At 41.8% G+C, this 24,857-nt stretch overlaps 1 protein-coding gene across 1 annotated transcript in view; it reads right to left on the bottom strand.

Moving 5' to 3' along the window:
• ctnnal1 (catenin (cadherin-associated protein), alpha-like 1) overlaps window positions 1-24,857 on the bottom strand; it is a 53,894-nt gene that overhangs the window by 10,669 nt on the left and 18,368 nt on the right. The window contains exons 2-9 of the mRNA XM_084380018.1: window positions 10,547-10,736; window positions 5,785-5,972; window positions 4,992-5,111; window positions 3,463-3,552; window positions 3,042-3,212; window positions 2,030-2,230; window positions 1,068-1,154; window positions 697-855 (exon numbers count right to left, since the gene is read on the bottom strand). Of these exons, the coding sequence (XP_084236144.1) occupies window positions 697-855; window positions 1,068-1,154; window positions 2,030-2,230; window positions 3,042-3,212; window positions 3,463-3,552; window positions 4,992-5,111; window positions 5,785-5,972; window positions 10,547-10,736 (1,206 nt within the window). The remainder of the gene's footprint in view (window positions 1-696; window positions 856-1,067; window positions 1,155-2,029; window positions 2,231-3,041; window positions 3,213-3,462; window positions 3,553-4,991; window positions 5,112-5,784; window positions 5,973-10,546; window positions 10,737-24,857) is intronic.

The raw sequence follows: 24,857 nt of genomic DNA, 5'->3' as shown, positions 1-24,857 counted from the left end.
TACAAACATGGACAAAGTAATACAGTATAAAATTCAGTTCATTCGGTTTATTCATTCATTAAAATCACTGAAGAATTTTTCTCTTCTGATTTAATTTTATTTTCCAAGACTTCAAATTGTACCTTTAAAAACAGGATGCCTTGGACCTTTCTCTTAATGTTTACTGTTTAGAAATAGAGTGCGTTGGAGTGAATTTTAAGTCTATCCCTATCCAAAGAACACCTCAACTCCAGGAGTCCAGGAAGCACTCCTCCTCTTTGATGTGTGTGTGTGTGTGTGTGTGTGTGTGTGTGTGTGTGTGTGTGTGTGTGTGTGTGTGTGTACTTTCTGTAAATGAATCTTAAGAAAACATACTGGTTTCCCAAAACAGCACCTTTACTCTTACACAATGTCTCTTTTCAAATTCTAGAGTAAGGTATGTTTGTTAGGGCCATTAGCAAAGACATGACAAAGCCTGCAAGGTATTTTCCTGCTTCTATTACAAAACACCAATGTTGACTTTCATTTGGAGATGAGAAGTGTATTCTACATTGTCATTCATCTCAACCTGTGTGCACTCACTTGCTTAAACAAATGCTTGTAACCTGCCAGCTAGTTCACCTAAGAAAGGTAGATTGAGGACAAACATCTTAACTTCACTACATATTTTAACTGGTGGCCTCTCCCAGTCTCTCTCTCTCTCTCAGCCTACCCTACCTCCACCAGCTGCTCCTTCTGCTCAGTGAGCTTGCGCGAATACTCTGCCACCGCCTCCAGGTTCCCCTCGGCGCCTGCAGCTTTGAGAGCCCGCAGAGGCAACTGCTCCCCGTGAACTTTGAGCAAGTCTGAGGCACGACCCACTGCCACCTTATGGAGCTGCAGGAAGAATCAAAGATTAAATCACACAATAAAGGAAGAGGAGGGAGCTATGGAGGCTGGGAAAAAAAGGAGCAGAGGTGATACATGGTTGAGGGGACAGGTAATCTGATGTGGGAAAGAAAACCAGCTACTGAGTCAGAACGTCCAGCAGGAGACATCCCAGTCATGTCTATGTCTCTCGGGCAGCACAGAGACGGACTGCTGCTCACCTCACGTCTGAGGTCATTGACACTCTGGCACGTCTTCAGGATGGCCACCTCCATGTCCTCTGTGGCCTCTTTGGCATGGACAGACTGCTGCTCCGGGTGAGACAAAGGAGAGGAAGAGGAGGAGAGAACATGAGAGCCAACATGGTTTCATAGGCACACACACATTAAGTCACACTGATATCGGAAAAAGTATGAGAATGAGCCAGAAAAAGACTTGACTGGAAAATGAACTTGGGGCTTTACTAGCATGGTTGAGAAAGTTGGGCATTTCAACATGCAATTTTGTGTAATCACACTAAGATAATAAAACGTATATGTTATTTAAATAACGTACAACAATTTTCTTAATTTCATGCTTTCTGACCCATCCAGTTGGAATAAAAACAAGTAAAAAAAGCTATTTAACTTGCCACAGTAAGAATCAAGAACACAAATTGGACTGGGCCGAACATCCGAGTATATCTGCACATTAACATTCTTTACATTTACAAGATATTACAGCGTTCTTTTCAGTTCTCCAGATGACCTTCAATTGCAGAGGCGAGATGAGGCACGACCATATGATTATGTAGCAGCAGTCGTTCTGTGTACTCTGAACACACTGAACAAGTGTAACAAGAAAAGGAGGCAGTTCTGAAGGCCAAGGAGCCTCTAATGCGTGATGTTCCTCTCTCGGTTGAATCAGATTATTGTGCTCCGTTGTTCCAGGAGGGACGTGTGAAAAGAAAGTGAGTAGGCAAAGTGAATGACTGGGTCAAGTGTTCATTTCTTTTATTTTAGACTATGTTGCAGCAGTGATCTCTTCCTCTTTGCTCGGATAACTCTACATCTTATTTTCTTTAACAAGTGTCTTACAGATGAGGTACTTATCATTATTATTCATACGGTAGCATATGTTTTTTATGAATATTCCTGCAGGCGTATGTGCATATGTGCGAGCGTGCCCGCTTGTGCCAACATACCGCCTCAACCCAGGCGTGCACCAGCTGCTGAGTGTCCTGGCGCGCCAGCTGGCACAGACCTAGGATGGCCTGCCGCTGCTCGTGGCTGGTGTAGGCCGAGTCAGTGAAGTCCTCTGTCCGCTCCACCAGCGCCTCCAGCTGGCTGCCCACGCTCTGGGGCGACAAGGAGTACAGGTTCTCCCGCAGGCACTCCACGCTGGTCTGCAGGAGAGAAGAGGAGGAGTGGGGAATAGGGAGTCATTGAAGGATCGTTGAGAAGGAAAGAAGGTGACAACTCAAAAAAGTTTTACTCAGTAAGGTGAAGTGAGGTGAAAAAACACAATATACAATCTCATTATTACTATGCACTTGACTTCATCATTAATTAACAAGGACTGTAGGATATATATAGTCACGCTGGGCCATCAAAGGTGCTCAATAAATTGTGCAAACAGTATCTCAAGCACACAAACATAAAAGCTAATGCATTTACCTGTTTCATCCTCTGTCCCCTTTTCTTCAGGTTTACATAAGCTTTCAGTTAAACTCTACAACTAAGAGCTATGAAGCCTTTCATTAAAAGCAATGAGCATCTCTGGGTCCTTTCATTAAAATACTTTCTTCTTCTTTTCTCTAGGTGGAAAAGACCCCTGCAGAATGTTTTCTTTGTGTTTGTCTGTTTTTATTTCTTTCATTTGTCAGTGCACAAGGAGGAGAGGGATGATTAGTCACAGTGATGATCGGTTTAACGGTGATTCATACAAGCATATGAACCAAATTATAAAAAAGCAAAGTCTGGTCCTCCATGTTGATTGTCTGATGATGAATAAGATTTGAGGATTTTTGATTTGGTCTTTCTTATTTACATAAATAATGCTACTGCCAGCTAAACAGCAAAAACTGAGCATAATGATTTACCCACAGGAGGATTATAACTTCACAGGTCAACACCTGTCAGGCAAGCATTGCTAACCTTAAGCCTGAAGTGAGATATGTATCATATCCTTCCCTAAGCCTAATTTCTAATACCTACCCTGAAGTCCTTGATGCCGTCGTAGATGCTGGCAGGAAGGACCTTGTTCTCCCCGCAGCTCCGTGCCTCGGTGACTATCTCGATGACCTGCTCCAGGGCACAGCGCATTCGGTGGAACACGGCGTCTTTGTTGATCCGTGCCGACTCGCAGTCGGGGTGCCTCAGGCAAGTCTTTGGAGAGAATGTGAAATGTCAAAGTTTGTGTCCTTCTCAACCCTTTTTTATCATTTTTATAGAAGTATTTCACCCACAATTATTCATTCTTTGTTTTCTATGATTCTGTGACTTTGAGTTTTGAGTTTTACCATTGATTTGAGAAACCTTGACATGAAATGAACTTGAGATGGCCTTAAATCTTTAAGCTGGACATAATCCATAACCCCTTGCTCAGAGGTGCAGTGTTGGTGCGCCAGCTGTCTACCTTAGAGGCTGTGAGGAGCATCATGGTGCATTTCTCCAGCACTGCTCTGGCTGCTGCCATCCGTGCTTTTTTCTTCTCATCCTTTAAGTCCTACAGCACAAACACACACACACACACACACACACACACACACACACACACACACACACACACACACACACACACACACAGCAGATGGTAATGGGTGGCTCTACTTCAGTTGCAACTTCTTAAAACTCTCTGGGTGTCCGAGGGACGCCGAGCATCAAACGTATGCAGCGAATCTCTTTCATGCTGGTATGAAGGGACACACAAATGCGACACCAATTCCTCTCCAAGTTTGCACACACATGAAACTTCCTAGGTTATTTGTCATCTAATAAAAAGAGATGCTACCAGATTAGGACAGAAAATGCAGTGTGTGCAACCTGCCGCTTCCAAACAGAAATAGACAGCTTGAATTAGTCAGATACAAGCTTTGGAAAAGGCAGCTGAATCAACTCTTCTCCCATCGTTTTGCCATGGATTACAAAGACGAAGTGATTATCTGTCATTATTTTTGCCTCCGTGCTCGCCTGGCTTCAATAGCTGAAGATGGGGAATTTTTTCAAAAGGGCTGTGTGCACATGCGTGTGCCTGGGAGAGCATGAGAGGGAGTGAATACGACAACCCAAAAAAAAATAAAGATAGAGAAAAACAGGGTGGCAAATGAGGAGAGAGAGCAAGCTGCGATGTTGGAGTGAGACATGATGTGTGTGTCAAGACGCGAGCCCCGAGGAAACTCAGAAAGAGGGATGGTCGATCCGCTCTCCCTGTCTAGATATCGCAGCGGTTGCACTTTACATCAGCTTTTGCATGCAAAGCGCTTTAGTTGCAGAGGCTGAATGTATGCATCAAAGACGGATTAGCGGTCTTTGACAGAACAAAGTTAAAACAGAAAGTCGGTCTGTTTTTCTGAAGCTTTGAGTGAAAGTTTTGTTTTGCAAATTCGCTGAGGTATACTGTGGAGAGAACGCATCTGAAAGCATAGGTCAGTTTGTATCAACAACGGATCGTGATGTAAACAGTGTTTGAGGAGTGTGAGTCATAACTGGCCTGTACGTTTCTTTTATGGATTAGAAAAGTAGAAAAGAAGCCTGAAGAGGTCTTATTACTTCATTGTTTTATTTTTTGGGGAAAAGTAAATATTTGACGCATGAAATATTGATCGTTGCTGAGCTTTCTTGCACATTCATTGTGTAAATACTGCAGGTTTCTCAGTCTAATTCCACCACCTGCTTGCATTCAGAATATCATGTTTACAAAATCACGGCTTGTTAGAAGATTACATCTACGTGAATAAACAAAACGTGCTCAGTGTTGCAAAAATGAGGCGCCAAATGAGTGCATGTTCATAATCATCACTACATCCAGCATATATGCAGCTGTTTTAGTTGCCAAGTTAAATCACATTTGCATTTCATTTATTGAGAGACATTTACACTGTGCTGATGATTTGGAGACTCTTAAGACAGAAAAGCAGAGAGTTAGTTTCTTCGCATGCTACTCACGTTCTGCCTGTCTCCGGTGAGGTGGGCAAACTCCACCATCTCATTGCCAAACTGGCTGAAAATCTGCACAAATTCCTGGAAGGTGCTGACTCTTTCCAGATGGTCGAGGGTAACCAGGACCTGAGAGGAGTGAAAAGATCAGGGTGGTACAGTGAACAACTTATTTCTGATCTTGTAAAATAGCATTTAATATGTTTCAATCCTTAACAACAGAATCAAGAATAAAAGTTTTTTTTACATCCTATTACTGTGCTACTACTGCGCTCCCTTTAAGAGTAATAATGGCTCGCTGTGATGCAATCGCATCAGTGATTTCCTAAAATAAAACCATCAGATAAAGTAGTTCCTAACCTGCACTTTAGTTAATAGTAGTCTATGTAGCTTCTAATTTTGCTGCTAGCTGGCAACGCTAACGCAGCAGCTTTTATCCGCAGCAGACAAAGAGGCGGAAGAGATGTAATTGTGTTTGCCAGTAATGGAGAACAGGGGGCTGTCGACTGTCTGTCCAAACGAGGCTAACCAGGCATGATTAGGCCCCCTGCTTCCATTCTTGGCTCAGTCTGCGGATGCATTCATATCCCGCTGTCCAGCTAAGAGCACAGCCAGGTACGATGAGACATGTCTGTGTTTTTATGTGGCCGCTAAATGGGCTGCTTCCCTTCAATTACCTCTCAAGTACTGCCACTGCTTATCTGTTTAGAAATAAAGCACTCAGGATGGAGTTTGAGAGGCTATGTAAGAAATATCATGTAAATCCTTAAAGGTTGCACAACCTGACGTCTGCAAGTCTCACCTTGTTGCGTGATGTGGTTATCTGTTTGATGACGATGCGGTCAGCTAAGACAAGGACTTTGGTGACTGAGGAGAGGAGCAGGCGGGCAGCCTTCACCATCCCTGTCCTATCACTGAAGACCGTCACGCGTCCATCTGGCTGGGACGGCAAAGCTGATCCAACATCCGTCAGCTGGGCTATTGCATCACCTGCAAGACAGAAGTTAAGGGTAAAGTTTGGTTCAGCAACAGAGCTAGACTGATAATATTGAACAGGCAGTATGTTGTCTGATATTATCTTAATGCAGATTTGTTTTGTTGGTGCGTATGGGTGCAACAAGGGTTGTTCGGATACCGTTGCCAGTATCCGAAATGTCTCTGATATAGCCTAAAATTTGGGATCGGGAATCGGTGAGTACATGAGTCTATGCACTGATCCAATAATACACATTGGTATTGAAACGGTACTCAGTATCGACCAATACCTAAGTTCAGGTATCAGGGAAGGAAAAAATTGTAATGGAACGACCCCAGGTGCAACAATCAGTCTTTTTCTCTTCACAATACCCAAAGTCTGGGTATCTACAGACACAGAGTACTAATCTCACACCAGCACTCCCTTTTTTCCCAAATTTAAAATCTGTAGAAGTCTTCCTCACTGCATGGATGCTCACTGGAATTTGTTTACAACTGTGAGTGGAGACGTTCATACACAGTTTATGAGACTGCATCATTATTATGTATAAACCTTGGTTACATTTTTTTCCATTAACCATTTGCCAGACTGTTATATGTGTGTACATCTGGCCAAACCTGTGACTTGGAAAATGGATTTCTATTAAAAATATTTGTCAGATAATGAGTAACAAGAAAAAGTAGTCCTGCTTAGTATAAATCCTGATCGCAGTTCTCTACAATCAAATTTGGAGGACCGCTGGAAAAGGACTTTTGGCTGACTGTCAGATGACTCAGGAAGAGTCTCCTCCCAGTTGGGGGGAGAGACCCAGAACATGCTGGAGGGCTTCCATATCCCATCTGGCCTGGGAACACCCGGGGATTCCCTGGGAAGAGCTGGAAGACCTTTAGGCTGCTTTGCTTTGCCTGCTGCTACTGAGATCTGGACCCAGATAAGAGGCAGAACATGAAGGGTGGAAGATGGTCAATTGGTAATTTTCCTAAATGCCCTTTAAGTTAGTTGAGACAACACTTGCACTCCCTAAATCTGCCACTTGTCACCTCCGGGTGAACATATCGTCCTGACCAGGATGAAACACAACAATACTTTATTCAGCTCTGTGGTGCGACAGCTATGCCAGCCTGACCCAAACAGCTTTGGCATGCTTTCTGACTTATGTGAGCAATTTTGGGGGGGCAGACAATCAAAGCCCTCGAATACCAATTGGCAAACATTCATGCAAAGAATATGCAAAGGCAAAAATGTTCAAGTCCAACTTTCCCTTTTTCTTTCTATTTAACGTGAATATACCAGCCCCAAAAAGGAAGGGGAACAGAGCTTTACCCTGCATACCCATCACTAAAATAGTGTCTATCAAGAGGAAAATGTCCAGAGTTCAGAGCGACAGGGAGTGGGTGAGAAATCTCAGGGAAAGAGAGAGCTCAGAGAGCAGGGGGGAGGGGAGATAGCTAGGTCTCTATCGGGTCATGCAGCTTGGCTGTCTATTTGGTTTGGCTGGACCTTTGAAAGAAGCAGCACTGACGAACTGATTGCATCCGACAGGCTGCTTTTCAGTGCCAGCTCCACTAACCAGCTAAAACATCTAGGCCTGGCTCACAAAGACTGCTGCTCAACCCCCATGGCCCTAGCAGGGTGGAGAGCAGAGGGAGCCATCTCTCCCCTCTGAATCCTGGAATGTGAATGGTATGGAGTGGAGTATGGAGTATTTTCATGGCCCTATATGTAAAACAGAGCTGTCCCACTGGCTCCTTAGTTGTCATATGAACTGTCCACCTTTGTATCTACTGTTCATTTATGAAAGGTTTTGTTCCTACATCGAAAATCATGCATCAGGTGTAATGGAGTCTGCTTTTTTCGGTGTGATAGATTTATTATTCATAAGTGAAAACTTGAAAGGCCGATCCTTGATGTGTTGTTGCAGCGCTTGCAGGCAGTTGATCTTGCATGACTCAACGGACGGCAATGTCTGTCTGTCAGGGGATTGCCATGAAATTAGGTACAGAGTCATGTTCCCCTCGGGCTAAATTTGATTAACTTTGGCGATTCCTTAACTTTTCATCTGGTGCCATCACAAATGTGACATCTGGGACGGCTGTGGCTCAGGAGGTAGAGCATTCGTCCACCAATGGGAGGGTTGGTGGTTCGATTCCAGGCCCCTGCAGTCTATATGTATAAGTATCATTGGGCAAAGTACTGAATCCCAATTCCTGGTGGCTCTTCCATTGTTGTGTGAGTGGGTTATCACTTTGACATTGTTGCTTTAAAAATGACTGAAACAATTAATTGATTATCAAAATAGTTGGCATCTAATTAATTGATTGACTAATTGTTGCAGCGCTACTAAGCTGTACTTTGAGTTGAGTGCTAATTGGCAAAAATACATACAAAATGCAATGCTAAAGACGGTGCTAAAAAATGATCTCTGCTACAGCCTCACAGAGCTGCTGACATTGCTGTCGACTTGTTTCTCTGTCTTTCAGGAGTGTAAACTCAAAAAAAGACCAATCTTTGATGTGCTGGTACGGCGCTTCGAGGCAATCATATTCCCCAACTTTTTTTTTTACCACATGAAGTCCAGTTTGAAAACACTCACTCACTGCATGTTCCTTGACTTTATTTCAATCCCAAAAATCATCTAATCTTAAATCTTTCCGAGGGAGCAAGAGAAATGCCAATGTGCAAATGACACTAAGAGACTGAGTGAAAGAGACAGAGACAGAGATCCAACACAGATTGCCTCCACTGACCTGCCTCATTGGATCTCTGCAACGCTGCGATGATGGGTAGCATCTAATTAAACTAGTGCTTTCAGCCTGCCTTTATTTCATTCATTATAGCACACAAGGCTGAAGCCTGCCTGATTAAACTCTCCCCGCGGCTAGGTATTAGAGAAATGTCAATCCTTCACTAACTAGCTCTTCTTTCTCCCGGAGACTTAAAGACTCAAAAGTCTTTCTTTTTCATCCCTGAAGATGTCTCCATCGTTTTTTGTTTTTTTTAAAAGAAGACGAGACAAAAAGGGTCTTCTTTTTATAATCAGGGAACAGTTGTACAGTGTCGGTCAGGATAAGTGAAAGGGAAAACTGTGAAAACACCTCCCTAAGAGGAAAGTGAGAACAGGAATACATTAGTCCCAGTGAGCAACGCACACACAAATGCACACATATACTTTACTCGGCCTTACCTTTGCACACACATACACATTCGCACGCACATATTTTCTCATCAGTCTCTTCTCCTCCTCCCACCAGCGCTCTCTTTGTCTCCGTTTTAGCTGTCTTTACAAATCAGCGCTGTGCGAGGATTAAACGCTTTCCTACACAAGCTGGTTCCCCCAACATAAACCTATTATCACGGTGTTGTGTCTAAATTCTTATCCTATGCGATATTGTTTCCGGTCTGCTCTGCAGGAGGCTAAATGAGGTTCTTGTTTTGCTTTGGTAAGAAGTGAGTTTCCAGATATATAAAGAAGCAAGCAAGTGGCGACGACTATCTAAACGAAGAACTGTGAGAAAGTTGAAGTAGAAAGAAAGATACATGTGTCTGGAGTATTTTTAGACAGCAAAAAGAAAGTGTGGAGAAACACATTCCTGACAAAACCATCACCTCTTCTTTCTCGGGTTCAATAAAAGCTGTCGTCTCCAAAGAGTGATCTGCACATTCTTGTTTCTGCACACTGGTTGCCACTGTTTCCAGCACTCCTACAACCCTCTCTACCTCTTTGTCTCCCTCGCTTGTTTGCTGGTTTACACTTGACACATCCACACATCCATCCAAACAGATGAGGCCTCTTGCAGCTACATTTTAGGCGAGAGGCAGACCACTCTACTCCCTGAACATTTTGCAAGTCTGTGATCTATAAGCTGAATGTTTTAAATGAAACTGCAGAAATGAAGCCATAAGGAGAAAGTTAAACTGCAGCCAGCAGATTCAAACCATAGGGGGGAAAAAAATGAAGGTTCCTGACCCTTAGGTTGAGAAAGCAATCTATGTGGCAGTGAATATTGGGAAAACGACACATTAAATCTCGCCAAGTCTCTGAGAGCCTTCCATCAGAATCTATTATGGCTGTGCTTTCCAAGCCAGCGCAGACACTTTCATTCCCTCCTTCTACACAGCACCCTTGGGTGAAGAAGCACTTTTTTTCAGGCTTTAATTTCAACCTAATAACAACAATGTCTTTAGATCACTCTGGAGGTCCTCTGGTACAATACTGTTTGACAGCCAGGCTGGCCCGACAAATCGAAATTGGCTCAAATTTGATTACACTGTGAAGCCTGTAGGTGCTGCCGGGTGCTTTATGAGAGAGTCACAGTTTGTCGTAACACATAAACACTGTTGAGGAAACATTAACATAAGACTTAGCAGCTTGTGATGACAACTGTTGCTTATGCTTATAATGTGCTCATGACAGGATGATACAGTATCCACTATGAAGAAGCCTTTAGGATGAAGTACTTTCACATGGTTTTGCAACATAACTCTGCTGCTCGCGTCCCCTCCGAAACACTCGACAAAGTGTTGAGTTCAAGTGCAGCAATTCAGTGAAATTGGCAGTACATTATAAGATCCAGCCAAAGATGCCTACCCGCTCTGCGTGCCTCGAAGCAGGCTTGACCCATCTCATCCTTCAGCTCTTGATTCTCTGTGGCGATGGCTTCCCCGACGGCAACAAAACGTCCCACAGCCACACTCACTGCTTGGCCCACCCTGTGTATGGCTGCCAGGGTGCGCTCGGACTTCTTTGGCTTGTCTTTATGATTTATCAGAGTGGTGATCTGCAGAAACATGTGGGGGGAAAAAAGGGGCAAGACCAACGTTATTTATATATATAGGAAGACAAAAAAGAAAAAAAAAACATTTTAGTGTACAATTACAAATATGTATGGAACACGGCAGCTATGACTTTCTTTACTCAAAACTGTTAATTAATCTGTTAATTGTTTCAATTTAATGTTCATTTTACAAAAACAGATTTTAAAAAAAGCAGATCTTCACATTTGAGAAGCTGGAAACACAGGATGGTTCACATTTTTGTGATGACTGAAATAGTTAATACATTGAAACAATAAATGCTGACTAATCATTGCAGCACCACTGTAATAAAAAACATGACAATCAAACATCATATACTTTATTGCAGCCAGTTATTTAATCCTTACAAGTAGAGCCACAAAGATACGTCAATCAGTAGATCGAAAGAAAATTAGTTGCCAACTTTTCTGTTAATCAGTTTGTCATTATTTAGGCCAACATGTCAAACATTAGCTAGTTGGAGCTTATTAAATGTCAGGATTTACTGCTTTCTTGTCATTTATTGTCAGTGTTGGGCAGTAACGCATTACTCAGTAATATATTACTGTAATACTATTACTTTTCCCAGTAACAAGTAGTGTAAGGGATTAAAATTTCAGAATCAGTAATAATAATACAGTTACTATTTTAAGTAACACAGCGTTGCTCCATTGCCAGATCACAAGTTGCACACGGTTGCCTGTCTCATGATGATGTGTACATGCAGCAGGTCAGAGCAGGTCACGTCGCCTACTAGGCAAAAAGCTGAAAGTTGGATGATGAGCAAGAGACGTATGTCTCAGGGAGTTTGTCTCAGTCAAACATGCAAAGAACACTGTGGTCTGCTGCAAACTTCGTGCGAGCAGAAAAATGCTTTCAACTGTGAAAAATAACAAAATGCAAATTACTGAAGCTTCTGATACGGCAGCACAGCAATGTGACAATTTGAGGAGTCTACTGCCAGTGAAGCAACGTGCACTCAGGCTTAACAACAGAAACTGGATTTCAGAGCAGGACACTGCTGTGGAGAGTAACTAACTATAGTAGCTACACTATACTATAGTTAGCTCTACTTGCGGCATAGTTAGGTACTTAGTAGTTACTCTCCATTGGCCTGTCCAAAAGCCTGGAGGAAGATAACTGAATGGTTGCATAATTGCATTTCACCAAATTAGAATTAGAATTCAATAGAGAAAGAAAGGAACATGTTGAGTCTGAAGCACACACTCCATTTGCTTATCAGCAGAGAGTAGTTTCCTGCCCGTACGGCTACAAGAGGAGATAACATTTTGGAAAACGGCTTGCAGATAACTCGCTGTGTGTGTCAGTAAGAGAGAAAGCATCTCTACAGTTCCAACACATTGTTTCATACAATTTGAAAAAGAGAGAAGCAACAAACAGCAGATGGGACACACACCAAATCTTTTGTGACATATTCAAGACCACTGGGAACAAAGACACACACAGGAAACTCAGGTGGGGCCTCTTAGTGGTAATTGAGGGTATCAATTATGAATGGGTAGAGCTAATTTTCATCAATTATTTATTGATTGCTTCCACTCTCTCCAGCTGTTATCATTGTGTGTGTGATTGTGTGCATGTGTGTCAAACCATTTGGGTCAGGGGGTGGGTGGGTGGTGATTTTAATTGGTACATGAGCTGCAGGTGGTCCAAGTGAGGATCCTTCTACTGCGGGTTACAGAAGACATGCTGGTTCTGCTGAGCTCAGATTGGCTGTTTGAACGACGCAGGAATGTCAGACACCGTAAGAATCTGAATGAAATCCTCTGATACGAGTAATGGTTTGTTGGACTTGACTTTGAAAGTTGGTAGTACTGTTATCGATTAGGTCAGACACACAAAAACTGGACAGGTTATCATAATAGTTGCCTTGATCGTTTTCATTATCAAATGGCGAAAGACTCCCAAACTCTTGCTCACCACAAAAGGCTATAAACCTGCTACAAATGCCTCCTGACTGAATGCCACAACGCTAAATTAACCTGAGTCAGCAAACTGGCTGCCCTGCAAGACATGACTCACATTAATACTGACAGTTTCATCAGGTTTCACTGAGTTCTTTAAACTGATTTTGGCAACATGTTTAACACTGCTTAAGTTGTTTCACGGTGTCAAGCCTCCATGCTCATTAGCACTGTGTGCACAGCAAAATGTGTGTCTGATTGAAAAATACCTTATCTGGGAATGTGTGAAAAAGGATCGCCACTGGGTTTGGCAAAAATTCTGCACAACACAGAAAACTGCATTGCTCAAATCTCTTTCACAGCGAAGGTCATATCTCTATACTGCGTGTTACGTGACAAGTATCTAATTAAGTTATATAAATCATGAAAAAGAGACATGAGTAAAAATGGAGATAAAGAAAAAGGTGAGGCATTCAGGGACACAAAGGAATAATGAAAGACTGCAGTTGTATCTATGTATGTTTCAGTGTATGTGGTGTCACAGTTCTCCAAATCCACGATGTGATTTGACTTTCGTTTTTAATGTCACGATTCCTTTTCGATTAAAAAAAGAAAAGCATAATAGGCTAAGTTATTATTAGACTTGCATCTGGATTTGCAACTATCTACAGATCATTGGTTTTATGCCCAGACAATTGTCATTTACATTTTCAAACTCTTCTTTAAAGAGATAGGGGTATTTTACACCTGCTTGATTTTATCCAGGTGGCTTTTTGCAGGTTAGGGTTATGCAAACTCAAATAATATTCACCAAAAATAAAGATTCCAGGGTTCAACAAAAAGTAAAACCCTTCAGGGTTTCAATAATAAACAACAAATATAGAAATAAGTTCAGTTTGTTACAGATTTCAGTTTCTCAAATCTGTCACGGGTAAACCATCTTCCCAAGCAAATCGATAAAGGATCTCTGGCAATATTATCAGTTCAATTCAGTCCATAGCTCTTGAGTAAACGCTCTTCCCAAAGAAATTCTCTGACATGGTGCAAAGCTAGCTGTGTAAGCGCACTGAAACTACCTCTGAATTCATTGACTGGAGTTGAAAGCTCATTTCAATATCAATCAATTATCGATTTATGAAATACTAACACCATTAATATTTGATTTTCACATTGTTAGCTGCACTGGCTGCTCAGATGAGTAGCTGCTTGTGCACAAGCACATTTGGAAAAAACATACTGTTACCCAGCTGCTCTCGCTCTCTCCCTTCCTCTACTCTTTCTCCTATGTAACTCCACCTGTCAGTCTTGTTGCGACAATCAGTTGTTTTCTTTCGCACCACTCTCTGAAGGACCATTGTTCTGTAGCAAAATCCTGACCTGAAAAGTGTCCGAAAATCTTAGGTCTGTCAGTCAAAACTTTATGCATCACTCTGTCTCACTATTAAAGCTTTCTTCCCTGCGAGCCCGCTGTTTCTCCCTGACTCACCCACACAGAGTAGGCTACTACTTCTTAGAAAACACAGATGCTGGCTGGCTGGACATGACGCAGCCTAACAGAGGGAATCAGGGCACCGTGGCATATGATTCAGGCCTACGTCATGAAATAGATTGCCGTTCAACAGCAGGTGGCATTTACGTTATACAACAGACCTCATAAACATTTCTGTCCTGTAAAGTTTAAGTTGACGGCTGAATTATTCTGTTTTTTTTTTCTTTTCTGGAGGACCTGCGTCCGTGTGTACAACTAATAATGTTTGTGCACACTGATGCACATGTTATTTTTATGTCTGCAGGGTGCATGCGCGTCTAAATGCAGGGAAAGGCATGATTGTTTCCTCAGAGGACTTGTATAAGCAAATGGTGACACTCATGAACACTCGGGCTGGCACTGATCCAGAAACCAGTGTTTAAGTGGGGGGAGAGCATGAGTGAGGAACCTGCGAGTGAGCCTGGAGGAAGAGAAAGTGACAGAAAGAGACTGAGACGGACAGAGAGACACAAAAGAGGGTCAAAAGTGACTCCGGGAGAAAACCTGATAACAGATCTTCCTGTGTGAAGGCAGCTTTTTCCACACCGCAGCAGAATGGTGTAGGGTGGAAGTTACTTTAACAAGTTTAACGCGGTGTGTCTGTGAAAGACAAACACAGTGAAACGTCTGTGTGAATTGCAAAGAGAGACAGGGAGGGAGAGTAGAGAACAGCCACTGCCTGGGATTTCCTCCTTTAGGGATTACTAGGTGGGTACACTTACTGGACTGTGCAAACAGGAACAGAGCAGGGTGGAGGGAACATAATATTGATACAGTGCCATCGCAGAGGAGAGGCCATTGTGTTTGTGTGCAAATCAAACCGTCCAGAGACAAGCGCACACTCATTCTACATTTATTAGTGGAAAAAAGTTCAGAAAGAAAACAGTTAAATCATGGTTAAATCATTATTTAAAGGTGCAATATGTAAGAATTGGCCACCTGTCAAATTACGAGCGTTTCACCGGAGTAACTGCTAACTGCAGCTGCCATTAGCTAGTTAGCACAGTTAGCCATGCAGCTAGCAGTAAAGACTGGGAGCTCGGAGCACCGGGGAAGAGTTAGCGTTAGTTAGCACAGATGATTTGGACTGGGTCGGGTCTAGCTGGTTAACATAGTTACACCAGTAGATATCTCTGCAACACAGTAGTTGTGCTGCAACTTCTTCCCTATCTCCGAGACAAATTTCTCCCTTGTGGAGACCAATAAAATAACCTTAACCTTAACCTTAATAGAACACAGGCATTGTAACGTCAATTTTAGTTGATTTATTTATAACAAGTATAACAAGTAAACAAGACTACAAATATGACCAGACACTCAATGCCAACTTTAAGTTCTCCACAGATTTTCATACTTCATATCCTATGGACACATTTCGATCGATAACAGAATAACTATTGAGGTTCGATACCAGCTTCTCCTTACTGGCAGCTGCTCAATCATTAAAGCTGCCTTCAGGCCAAAGGTTAGGGTTGTACTGTACTTTTTCACCGCAGTCTACTCATTTAAAATGTCTCCTCTCAGTTCATCCTCTCCTTTTCACAAACACACACATCTTGCCATGCCATGCTGCTGTGCTCTGCTGCACTCCAGCAGTGTTTGAATGCCAGTGAGCACTCCTAACAAAGCAGCATCCGGCCCAAAGCCTCCCCAAACCCCCAGAGGATTTACAAGATCTGAAATCTGTGAAATAAGCACAAATGTTGCTTTAGATGCAAAGTCAGACCTCCAGCAGATTTGTTTATTGACGGGGCTAACTGAACACTTCCATGACCGAAAAAACTTAACTCCCTCCCTCCCTCCCTCCCTTTATCGACGGTTGTGATACAGAAGGGTTTGCTGTGGAGGAAAATGGCTTAATCTACTACCTAATGCAGTAAATGTGGAGGTGTTTTAATAATATTTTTCTTTTTTCCTTTAATAATATATTTTTAAAGTATCATTCAGACGCCTAATGTTTTATTTACATTTGAAACAATTTTGGGCCCAAAAGAAGAATAATTCAATGATTAATAAGTTCTGCATGGCAGGAGAGAAAACTAACATTTCCCCTGAAAAATGTACTTCTATGTTGAATTTGTTTTCCAGTCCAGAAAAGCATTAGTGAACCGAGATAATTATTAAACCACAGCGGTGCTACTGGGCTCTAAATATTTTGGGAATCCATTTTTCTTCGGGCCCGTTTGCAGTCTGCTCAGTGGAAAGATTGAACAGGTTTGAACTGGGGCAGCACAATTAATCGAAATATTATCAAAACTGCAATATGGCCAAGTGCAGTTTTCCCAATCGCAGAAGCTGTAATTTTGTGATAAAGGTAAAATGTGTGACACAACAACATTACAACAAAGTACTATAGTGCTGCAGAGACGCAGTCTCCAGATGTAATTAAACATATTTGTTCATCATGATTGTAATACTGTAGTTTTTCAGTAATATGAAAAATATTGAATCTATCAAAAATCTGTCATAATGATCACAATTTGATCTTTTTTGTACTATATCTTACAGCGTTTGAACTGTGATTTGCCAGTCATAGTGTGTTCAGCTGATATTCGTCGATCCAATTCAGATAGTGCTAACACCAGACTAACTTTTAGGGCTGTGCCTAACAGTCTGAAGCTTCAAAGCTTCATTCATAATGTTGAAATTAGAATTCTAGGTCAACATTTGATTGCTGCGCAGCTGTTTTTTGCACGCTGGTTTTGACAGGAACCACCAACAGCATTTCAAGGCCTGGGAATGAGACTCCGCAACCTACTCCCTCTCTCAGAAATAACTCACCTTCAACAGTCTAACAGCCACATAAATCATATATATATATATATATATATATATATATAACAAAAAATCTATTTCAGCTCTAACACTATCATATTCATATTATGTATCTGCATTTGCTTGGCGCACATCATGCATCACTTTCTTTGATTGAGTGGGGCTGAGCAATACGGCCAAAATATTATATTATGATATTTTTTTGACTACATGTATATCTGGATACATGAAACATATATTGATATTTTGAAAATCTCCTCAAAAGCACTTCATAAATGCTAGGACTGGACGACCAAATCAAGATATTGCAAAATATAAAGATTTCTTATCAATAATCATCAGTAATGTGGATATAATGAAGTGGTAGTAGAACAAGTTTAGAAAATTACATCACTTTACTGTAATTCAGCCCTGATGCCAGGAATAAACACATCACATTGTAACCAAACTAAGATGATTTTGCCCAGCTCTAAAAGTGAAGATTATGTTGACATTGGATACAGCTCAACTAACCTTCCTATTTCTATTTCTATTCTGAATAGCTACGCTAAATCAACTTGTCTGGTAGTTCCAGCTTGTTATGGACATCATTGTGCATTTGACACTGAAAGACAAAGAGAAAAAACCTCTAAAAATTTAATATCTCAGGACTTAAAAGAACAATGTGAACCCTGCTGCTGCTCTCACATTAACACAGCAGAGCCTGTCCATCCCCTTCTTGTTACTCTCTCCCCTGGTACACGACCAGTCAATTCCCAGTTATCTACCTCTCATCTCTTTGTTGTCCATAATTAGTAAGACAATTACAAGGCCATAAAAGGGACATCAACAGCTTACTCTGAGCAACACAATACACGAACAAAGCCCACCCATTGGTTAGCAGGAAATCTAGAGTCACACCTCAAGGACACACTGACCGACTATAAATCAGAGGGTAACAAAAGCTGGAAACATTTGTGGCTGCCTCCCATGGCTACTGACTGACTTCCATTGAATGGCTGTGCAGGGAGAAAGTTTGCTGTTATCTGAGTCATTCTTTCTCCCTGCTTGTTTTCTCTCTCCATTCTGACTCTTGGATTGCGCTGTTGTATAAATGTGAAGATAAATGGCTGTGTCTGTAGAAGAAAACTCCAGTTTACTCACAACAGATCAATTCAAAGCCTATTTTCCAATGGCAAAGTTGTGCCATTCTTGTCATTTAATAACTGCAAGAAATCCTTTCACAAACAAAGGCAGCAGGATAACAGTGAGCACGAACAAGCTCATCCTGGAGGCCTGACGGGGCTTTTATTAAACACACATTGTCACCATTCATCAAAATAACTGCTTGCTTGCCAAGTGTTATGTTGGTCTGCTTATTTGTCTAATTTGTATCTCTCATTCCTTTGAGCTTCAGCCTGCTGATGTGAGTAACAATCTGAAAAGAACTCCAGAGCAAAAAGACTGAGAATTAAGTTGAGATTAGAAACAGAATCAGACATCACAGTCGGCCATTCAGCATTAAAGTTAAATTCAACTCAAACAATGTGTAAAAATCCACATTTTTACAAATCAAAGTGTGTTTACAGGTCTTGGGGAGTATGTGAAAAAAGTAGTATAAAGCCTTCTGTGGCCCAGAGGATGCTGCATGTAATCTGATAAATTGCCTCCAGTGATGTCATACAATGGCTGTTTCATCGTGGGTAATGTAGGTTGCTGTAACATTTGTAATGTTACTCTTTCTGTTTCATGCCTATGGACTAGAGATGTTAATGAGCATTCTTGCTAAATCTGGCACTTTTACATTGAGTATCTTATGTTGATGTGCATTAACTTGCTCCGTCCCTATCAAATAAACAAATAAATAAAATAAATAAGTGCAAGGGTTTCCACATGTGTGAAGGTGGGGGGTGTAAATCATTGTGAAGCATTTTTTTTAGGTCTTATTATGCTTGTGTGTTTGCACAGATAGTATTGTGTGTATGTGGACTTGAATAACCGTGATGTGTATAACTTATGCAGAAAATAATTGGACAGTAGTTTGTGGGAAAAGAAGGAGAAGAGGAGCAGAGAAACAAAACAACACAGTTTCACATCACAGTCATGTTTACTTTCTGATCAGGTGAAACCCTCTGCATTATTTTGTCTGAGTGAGTTTTTGTGTCTGTCCTTGTTAGTATGCGAAAAACTTTGGTAGCCTCCTGTTTCCACACACCTCTGGTTGTCACTCTCATTGCACAAAGTCTACAGCACATGGATCACTTTGTTAAAAAAATAAACAGGAAAACGAATACTTCCAGGTCTCATTTCGGCCCATTACGGAACAAAGAGATCATTGTTGCAGGGAGAACTGCACCTGAAAGGACCCTGAATGTTTGTACGCTCCGTGCTGATTTCTCCTGGAGTCTTACAGCGCTTTTTTTGTCTTCCACAGAATCTGTGAGTCTCTGTTCGGTCTTTATTGATGCAAGGGGAGACGTGGCAGGCTGTTCGCTGGGGGACCGCGAGATGGAGAGGGAAAAAAAAGCATAAGAGGAAAGGGATGAAAGTCGTACTGAACATGCACTTTAATGGGCGAGCAAATTCCTTCCAAATTGGCCGCGAGCAGACGGGAGTTTGATGCCGCACTGGACGACGGCCAGGCTGGGGAAGCGGTACGGGGAGATGAAAAGAGAGACAAGGGAGTCAGGAGGAGAGCGGATACAGATAGACGGGGAGAGGTGATGGGAGCGAGAGAATAAAGAGGAGGACATGTCACATCTACATCATGTCTTGTTTCTTCCTCACTGTTTATCTAACACCATATTCTCTCTTTCAAATTTCCCTCCCTTGTGACTCATTGTCTTCGCCTCCACACCTTCATCCAGCTCTCCTCTAGCTGTCTTGTGTGTGTGCAGCGCTTCAAGTGTGTCCCTGGAGCCAGGCAGATGCACTATAGTACAGTGTGATACGGTACAGTAGCAGCTTGTGACGTTTAAGCTGCATCCTTTGGGGTTTACTGTAAATCCATGCACACAGAATGGCAAAAATAAGAGAAAAGACCTGCTGCCCCATCCACTCTTACTCAGAAAGCATATGCCCTTTCATTCCCAATGAAATGAGTAAATGTATAGGATCATAATGTCAAGTGAACAATTCACACATTGACTATTATTTCATGAACTGTTCTGAATGAATATGGCTGGTTTTCTAGACAAAAAGTTGTCCACCAGTTTGTCATCACTGATCAAAACATTAGTGAAAACATGCCGATCCACTGGCCAATTGTAGACCCGTACTCCGTAACAATGAGTCATGCTCTTATCTAGCAAATGTAAGCTGCACTCATTTTATGCTCTTTCAGCTGCCTACAGACACTATGGTAAGAGTTACGGAGTCAGCTAATGGGAGCAGAATGCAACTTCTCTGGTGCACCTTGTTAAATTAGAACCACAAGGTAGCAGTTTAATTTTGCATAAAAGCTGAGCTGAACCTTATCCATATGTCGTCCTGACTGGTCATGCATTCTTTGGGAATTAGATTGCATATGCAGAGCTATTTTTCATTTAGAAACCTCCCGCTCACACATACCTACAGAGAGATACAGTACACACACACACACACACACACAGCACAAGTCTGTTTGAGCTGAGTTAATCTTCATACAGTTTTTAAAAACCGCAGCAAAATCCCTAAACTTGGAGAAGTAATAGAAAGGAGCAGAAACTCGAGAATTTTGCTGCTTAAACTGGAAACAGACAACTTTTTTGCTTTGAATCACGATTCTGAAGTAAATACTGATTGCTCAGTGTAATGGCTGTAGAAAAATGACACCATTTGCTTATAGATATGTTCTCTGTAAGCCTCGCTTTCACTATGCTATTCGATCTGTCACCAGGCTCGTTTTTCCCACAAAAATTAAGGTCTGCCATTGTGCAACCAAAACAGGAAGAAGCATTGTTTTCCCTGGATGCTACAGTATCCCCAGGTAGAGGTGGAACAACTGGAATACTGTGGAACAATTGGAGAACTGTGGAAACTCTACATTGCAAAAGAAAAAAGATCCCTGCTGATGCAGGAGGCAAAGAAAGTGAAGAGAGGGAGTGATAGAAACCGAGGTAAAACAAGAGTGAACAGACGGGCATTCACTTGATGCAGAGCTCCAGTGTTTTGTCAAAGTCTGTCCCCTCGTTGAGGGAGTGTTTCCCCGGGACTCAAGATGATTCAGAACTGGCATACTTCCTACTAGCTGAGTAAGTAACACAACGTGCCTACTTATTAATACAACCAGGTGTTTTAAAGAAGTAAAGAATTTTGCAGTTATTTAGGTGCTTTATGGCTATATAAGAAGACACACAGTGAGGCTGTATGGATGCACACTTATTAACAGCTGCTTAAAGAGATTTAAAAGATTTATTCACGAGTCAGTTTGTTTGTGTGTGTATGTGTGTGAAGCTAGAGAGAAATTAGAAAGTGAAAGTCTGTCTTATCAGCGCAGACAGACTATGCTTGTTGTAATGAACCTGTGGAGGTCACACAGAAAGCACCAGCGTTATGCTCCTCTGAGTCTTTTCCCGGGACAAACTGACCTCAGATCAGTCTGATTCGAGGCCTTATTTAGGCTCCCCAAAACCAGTGATAGCAGCCTGACATTATAAGACTGCATGCAACTAGCGAAGCCCAATTTCCCTCTGTACTTGCACCACTTGCACACACACACCTATAGAGTTAAAGCACCAAACTTTCTTGAGATAAAGACGGTGAGTGCAGTGATTTGGCAGTCATGGTCATGGCCCTTGAGGACGATTGAACATAGATGGTTTTACCCAGCAAGACAGATAATTCCAGAGAAAAGATCAGTGTGTGCCCTTACGAACGCAAGATAACAGGGATAATACCAGCTGATTGCCAAAGAGGGGAACAGAGGGGGGAGAAGGGCACAGAGGAGGTGATGGATGTGGGAAGACTACAGAGGCCAACAGACAAGGCAAGCTGACAGCCATGTAGCATAGTGAAGCTACTGCCAACAAACACATTAGCATCCCTGTGTATTTATGCCCCCAGGGCCTCTCTGTGTGCTTATGTCTCTTTGAGACCTATTATTGAACTTTAACTGCAGTTGCATGAGAACACTGCTTTTCTACTTCACATTTCCTTTTCTCAACATAATTATCACAGCATGAGTTTGATATCAGTATATATATAAGACAATGAAAAAATAGCTGTTGAACATATTGGAGCACTTTGAAGCAGAAGCACAGCTGCTGATTATCTTGAAGAGCAACTGGGAAAACATTTGGTCAATTAAATTTTAGAACATTGTGAAAAATTTTCATTCCAGTTTCTCAATGTCCAGAGAAACCCAAAGATATTCGCTCCATATGGCATAAAACTGAGAAAAGCAGAAACTCCATATTTAAGTAAACTTACTATTTAAAGTGATGCTTACTGTTTAAGTGCTCTAATGCAATTCTGGACAATAATGTTAATTGTTTAACTGTTAAATACATTACCTCCATCAAATATGTATATACGTAAGTGTTTGATAACCACAATTGACGTATCACTGCAAAAATGTGTGTTTATACATACATTCTGTGTAGATAGAAACATCAGCAAATAGATATCTTAATTTTAAAATCCCCAATATCGGTACCAGCATCAGCCCCAAGAATCCAGTATCCATCAGGCTCTTGAACTCATAAGGGGATAATGTATTTCTGTTGCATTAGCAGTTTATTTCTACTTCCCCAGGTGGAAAACAATAATTAAATTAATCATATGGATTCAATAAATGATGACATTGAATTATTCATATTACAATTCTGCTACAGTGCTTAGTCAAGGTTTGTTTCTGTATGCCTCAGGTCATTTCAAACATGGCATTACCTTTTGTTGGGAACAGTAAGTCTTCCTAAGTGTATGTTAGCCATAACAGTTAAGTGGAATTAGTGACTTATCGTTGCTCAAGCGAGCTGTATTTCAATCGCCATGTTTTCGTGTTTCACTCAAAGCTGGCAGAGATGTGATGATGTAATGCACGGAGCCAGATTTCACTTTGTTTGACTAGAGTCTGAGCAGCGGATAGACAAAGTAAACATGATGGGTGAGAAAGCGGGCGACACGTGAAAAAGGTTACAGATCAGAAGACAAGCACGACATGAACCTTAGCCCACTCGGCTCAAGCTTGCCAGCAGATATGCAGCCAATGAGACAACGAGCAGGCGGACACTGATGGAGGTAGCCGCAATGAAGTGGGGGCCGTACCTGCATGCGGATACAGAGACAAGAGCTGACAGTATTTGGACAGTAAAGACGACCTGAACAGGGCCAGCAGTTGAATGAGTTTGGATTTTTATCAGATTGTACCTCATTGGAGTTGTATGAGAAAAGGGCAACATTTGGCCTTCAAGCTTTGGCTCAACAATCACAGCTGACATTTGAATATGTGGACAGGCAGATTGAATCCACAGCAAACATCAACGAGAAGGTTAGAGCTGATGAATTAAAACTAGCTGAGTCCCAGTGCGTATAACCAACTACTCAAGAAGGACAATGACCAAGAACCGGACTAAATTATGTAATATCAGACAGACTTCTGTTGTAGATTAGATTATGGAAAATGACAGCCGTGCAAGTTTCCCTTTGTATCAAGCAGCAAAAAAGCTGTAGCATGACATGTTTTGTGTGACCTCACATTGCATGTCCTGTGACGTGACAATTTTGCACACGCGATCCTGAAGCTCAAACAATGCCCTGGTCGATACAGACATTTACTTGCGTACTAGTCACAGCCTATTGGTGTTTGAAATCTCAGAACCCTTTTGTATTAAAAAAAGCTTATCTCTTAAAAGCTCAAGGCTATCTGACATATTTTTAAATGTTGAATCATGATTTATCTGATAGGCAACCAAGACAACAAATCTGTCCAGAAATTCAATGCCAACGTTTGGTACTTGATAGTTTCCAATGCTTTGTGTTATAGGAATATTTCTGTCGGCACTAAATGAGTATAAAGGATTCAATTCAAAGCCTTAGCACCAGTGCATGCCAGTCACATTTCGTGACTAAAAAAAAGCCTGTTAACTTCACATCACAAGCAGTGAAAACACAGACCTCAATCTGTTGTCTTCCTCTCTATGGGAAAAGATTTTACTTCTTTTATTTTTAGGCGCTCAAGTTAGAAACATGATGAAATATGTCTTCATTCTCACTGTGAACAATCACAAGAAGTCTTGGGGCCAGAAGGGGGTCACACGTAGGCATTGCAGTCTAACGGAGACAGTATTGTGGTCCTGGGCTCTGTTCCAGTCAGTATCATGAGGCAATTTCTTATTTACAGAGAGATTTTGCTAGGCTACATTCCACTTCCTACATTATTCAGTGAATAAAACAGTTAATGTGCGCGTACAAATGATGTAATTAAACTTCTGTCTTCAGAAAAACAACTTTTTAGCAGCAAATCATACCACTGATGTTGTACAGGCATGCTCTGTGTGTGTTGCAGGTGAGATTGGACGCTGACATAGAAGAGATGGTAAGTATGACGCTGGTTGAAGCATGTTCTGTGCTCCTGTGACCACCATGGCATGCCAAGGCCGCGATGTCTGCATAGTTGCATAGCACTAGAGTAGAGAAAAGACAGCCTCTGAAACACAGTAACACACACACACACACACAGCTTGCAGTCAACAGAGCACAATACCGCTTTTCATTCCTTCTTGCTCACGTAATTCTCTGGATAGAAGGTGGGAGGGAGGGAGACGGAGACAGACAAAGAGAATGTCAGGGAGGGGGGGGGTCAACCAAGGAGGGGAGAGATGTGCCCTGAACACAACGTGACTGCCAGGTCAAACTCCCTCCGGCTGTCTCACCTGTTCACCTGCCCCTTCTCAGGTGTACCTGGGGATGCATCGAGG

The sequence above is a fragment of the Pagrus pagrus genome (genome assembly GCF_965226575.1).
Source record: "Pagrus pagrus genome assembly, chromosome: 17".
NCBI lineage: Eukaryota > Metazoa > Chordata > Actinopteri > Spariformes > Sparidae > Pagrus > Pagrus pagrus.
This window is presented reverse-complemented; position numbering and strand designations above follow the sequence as displayed.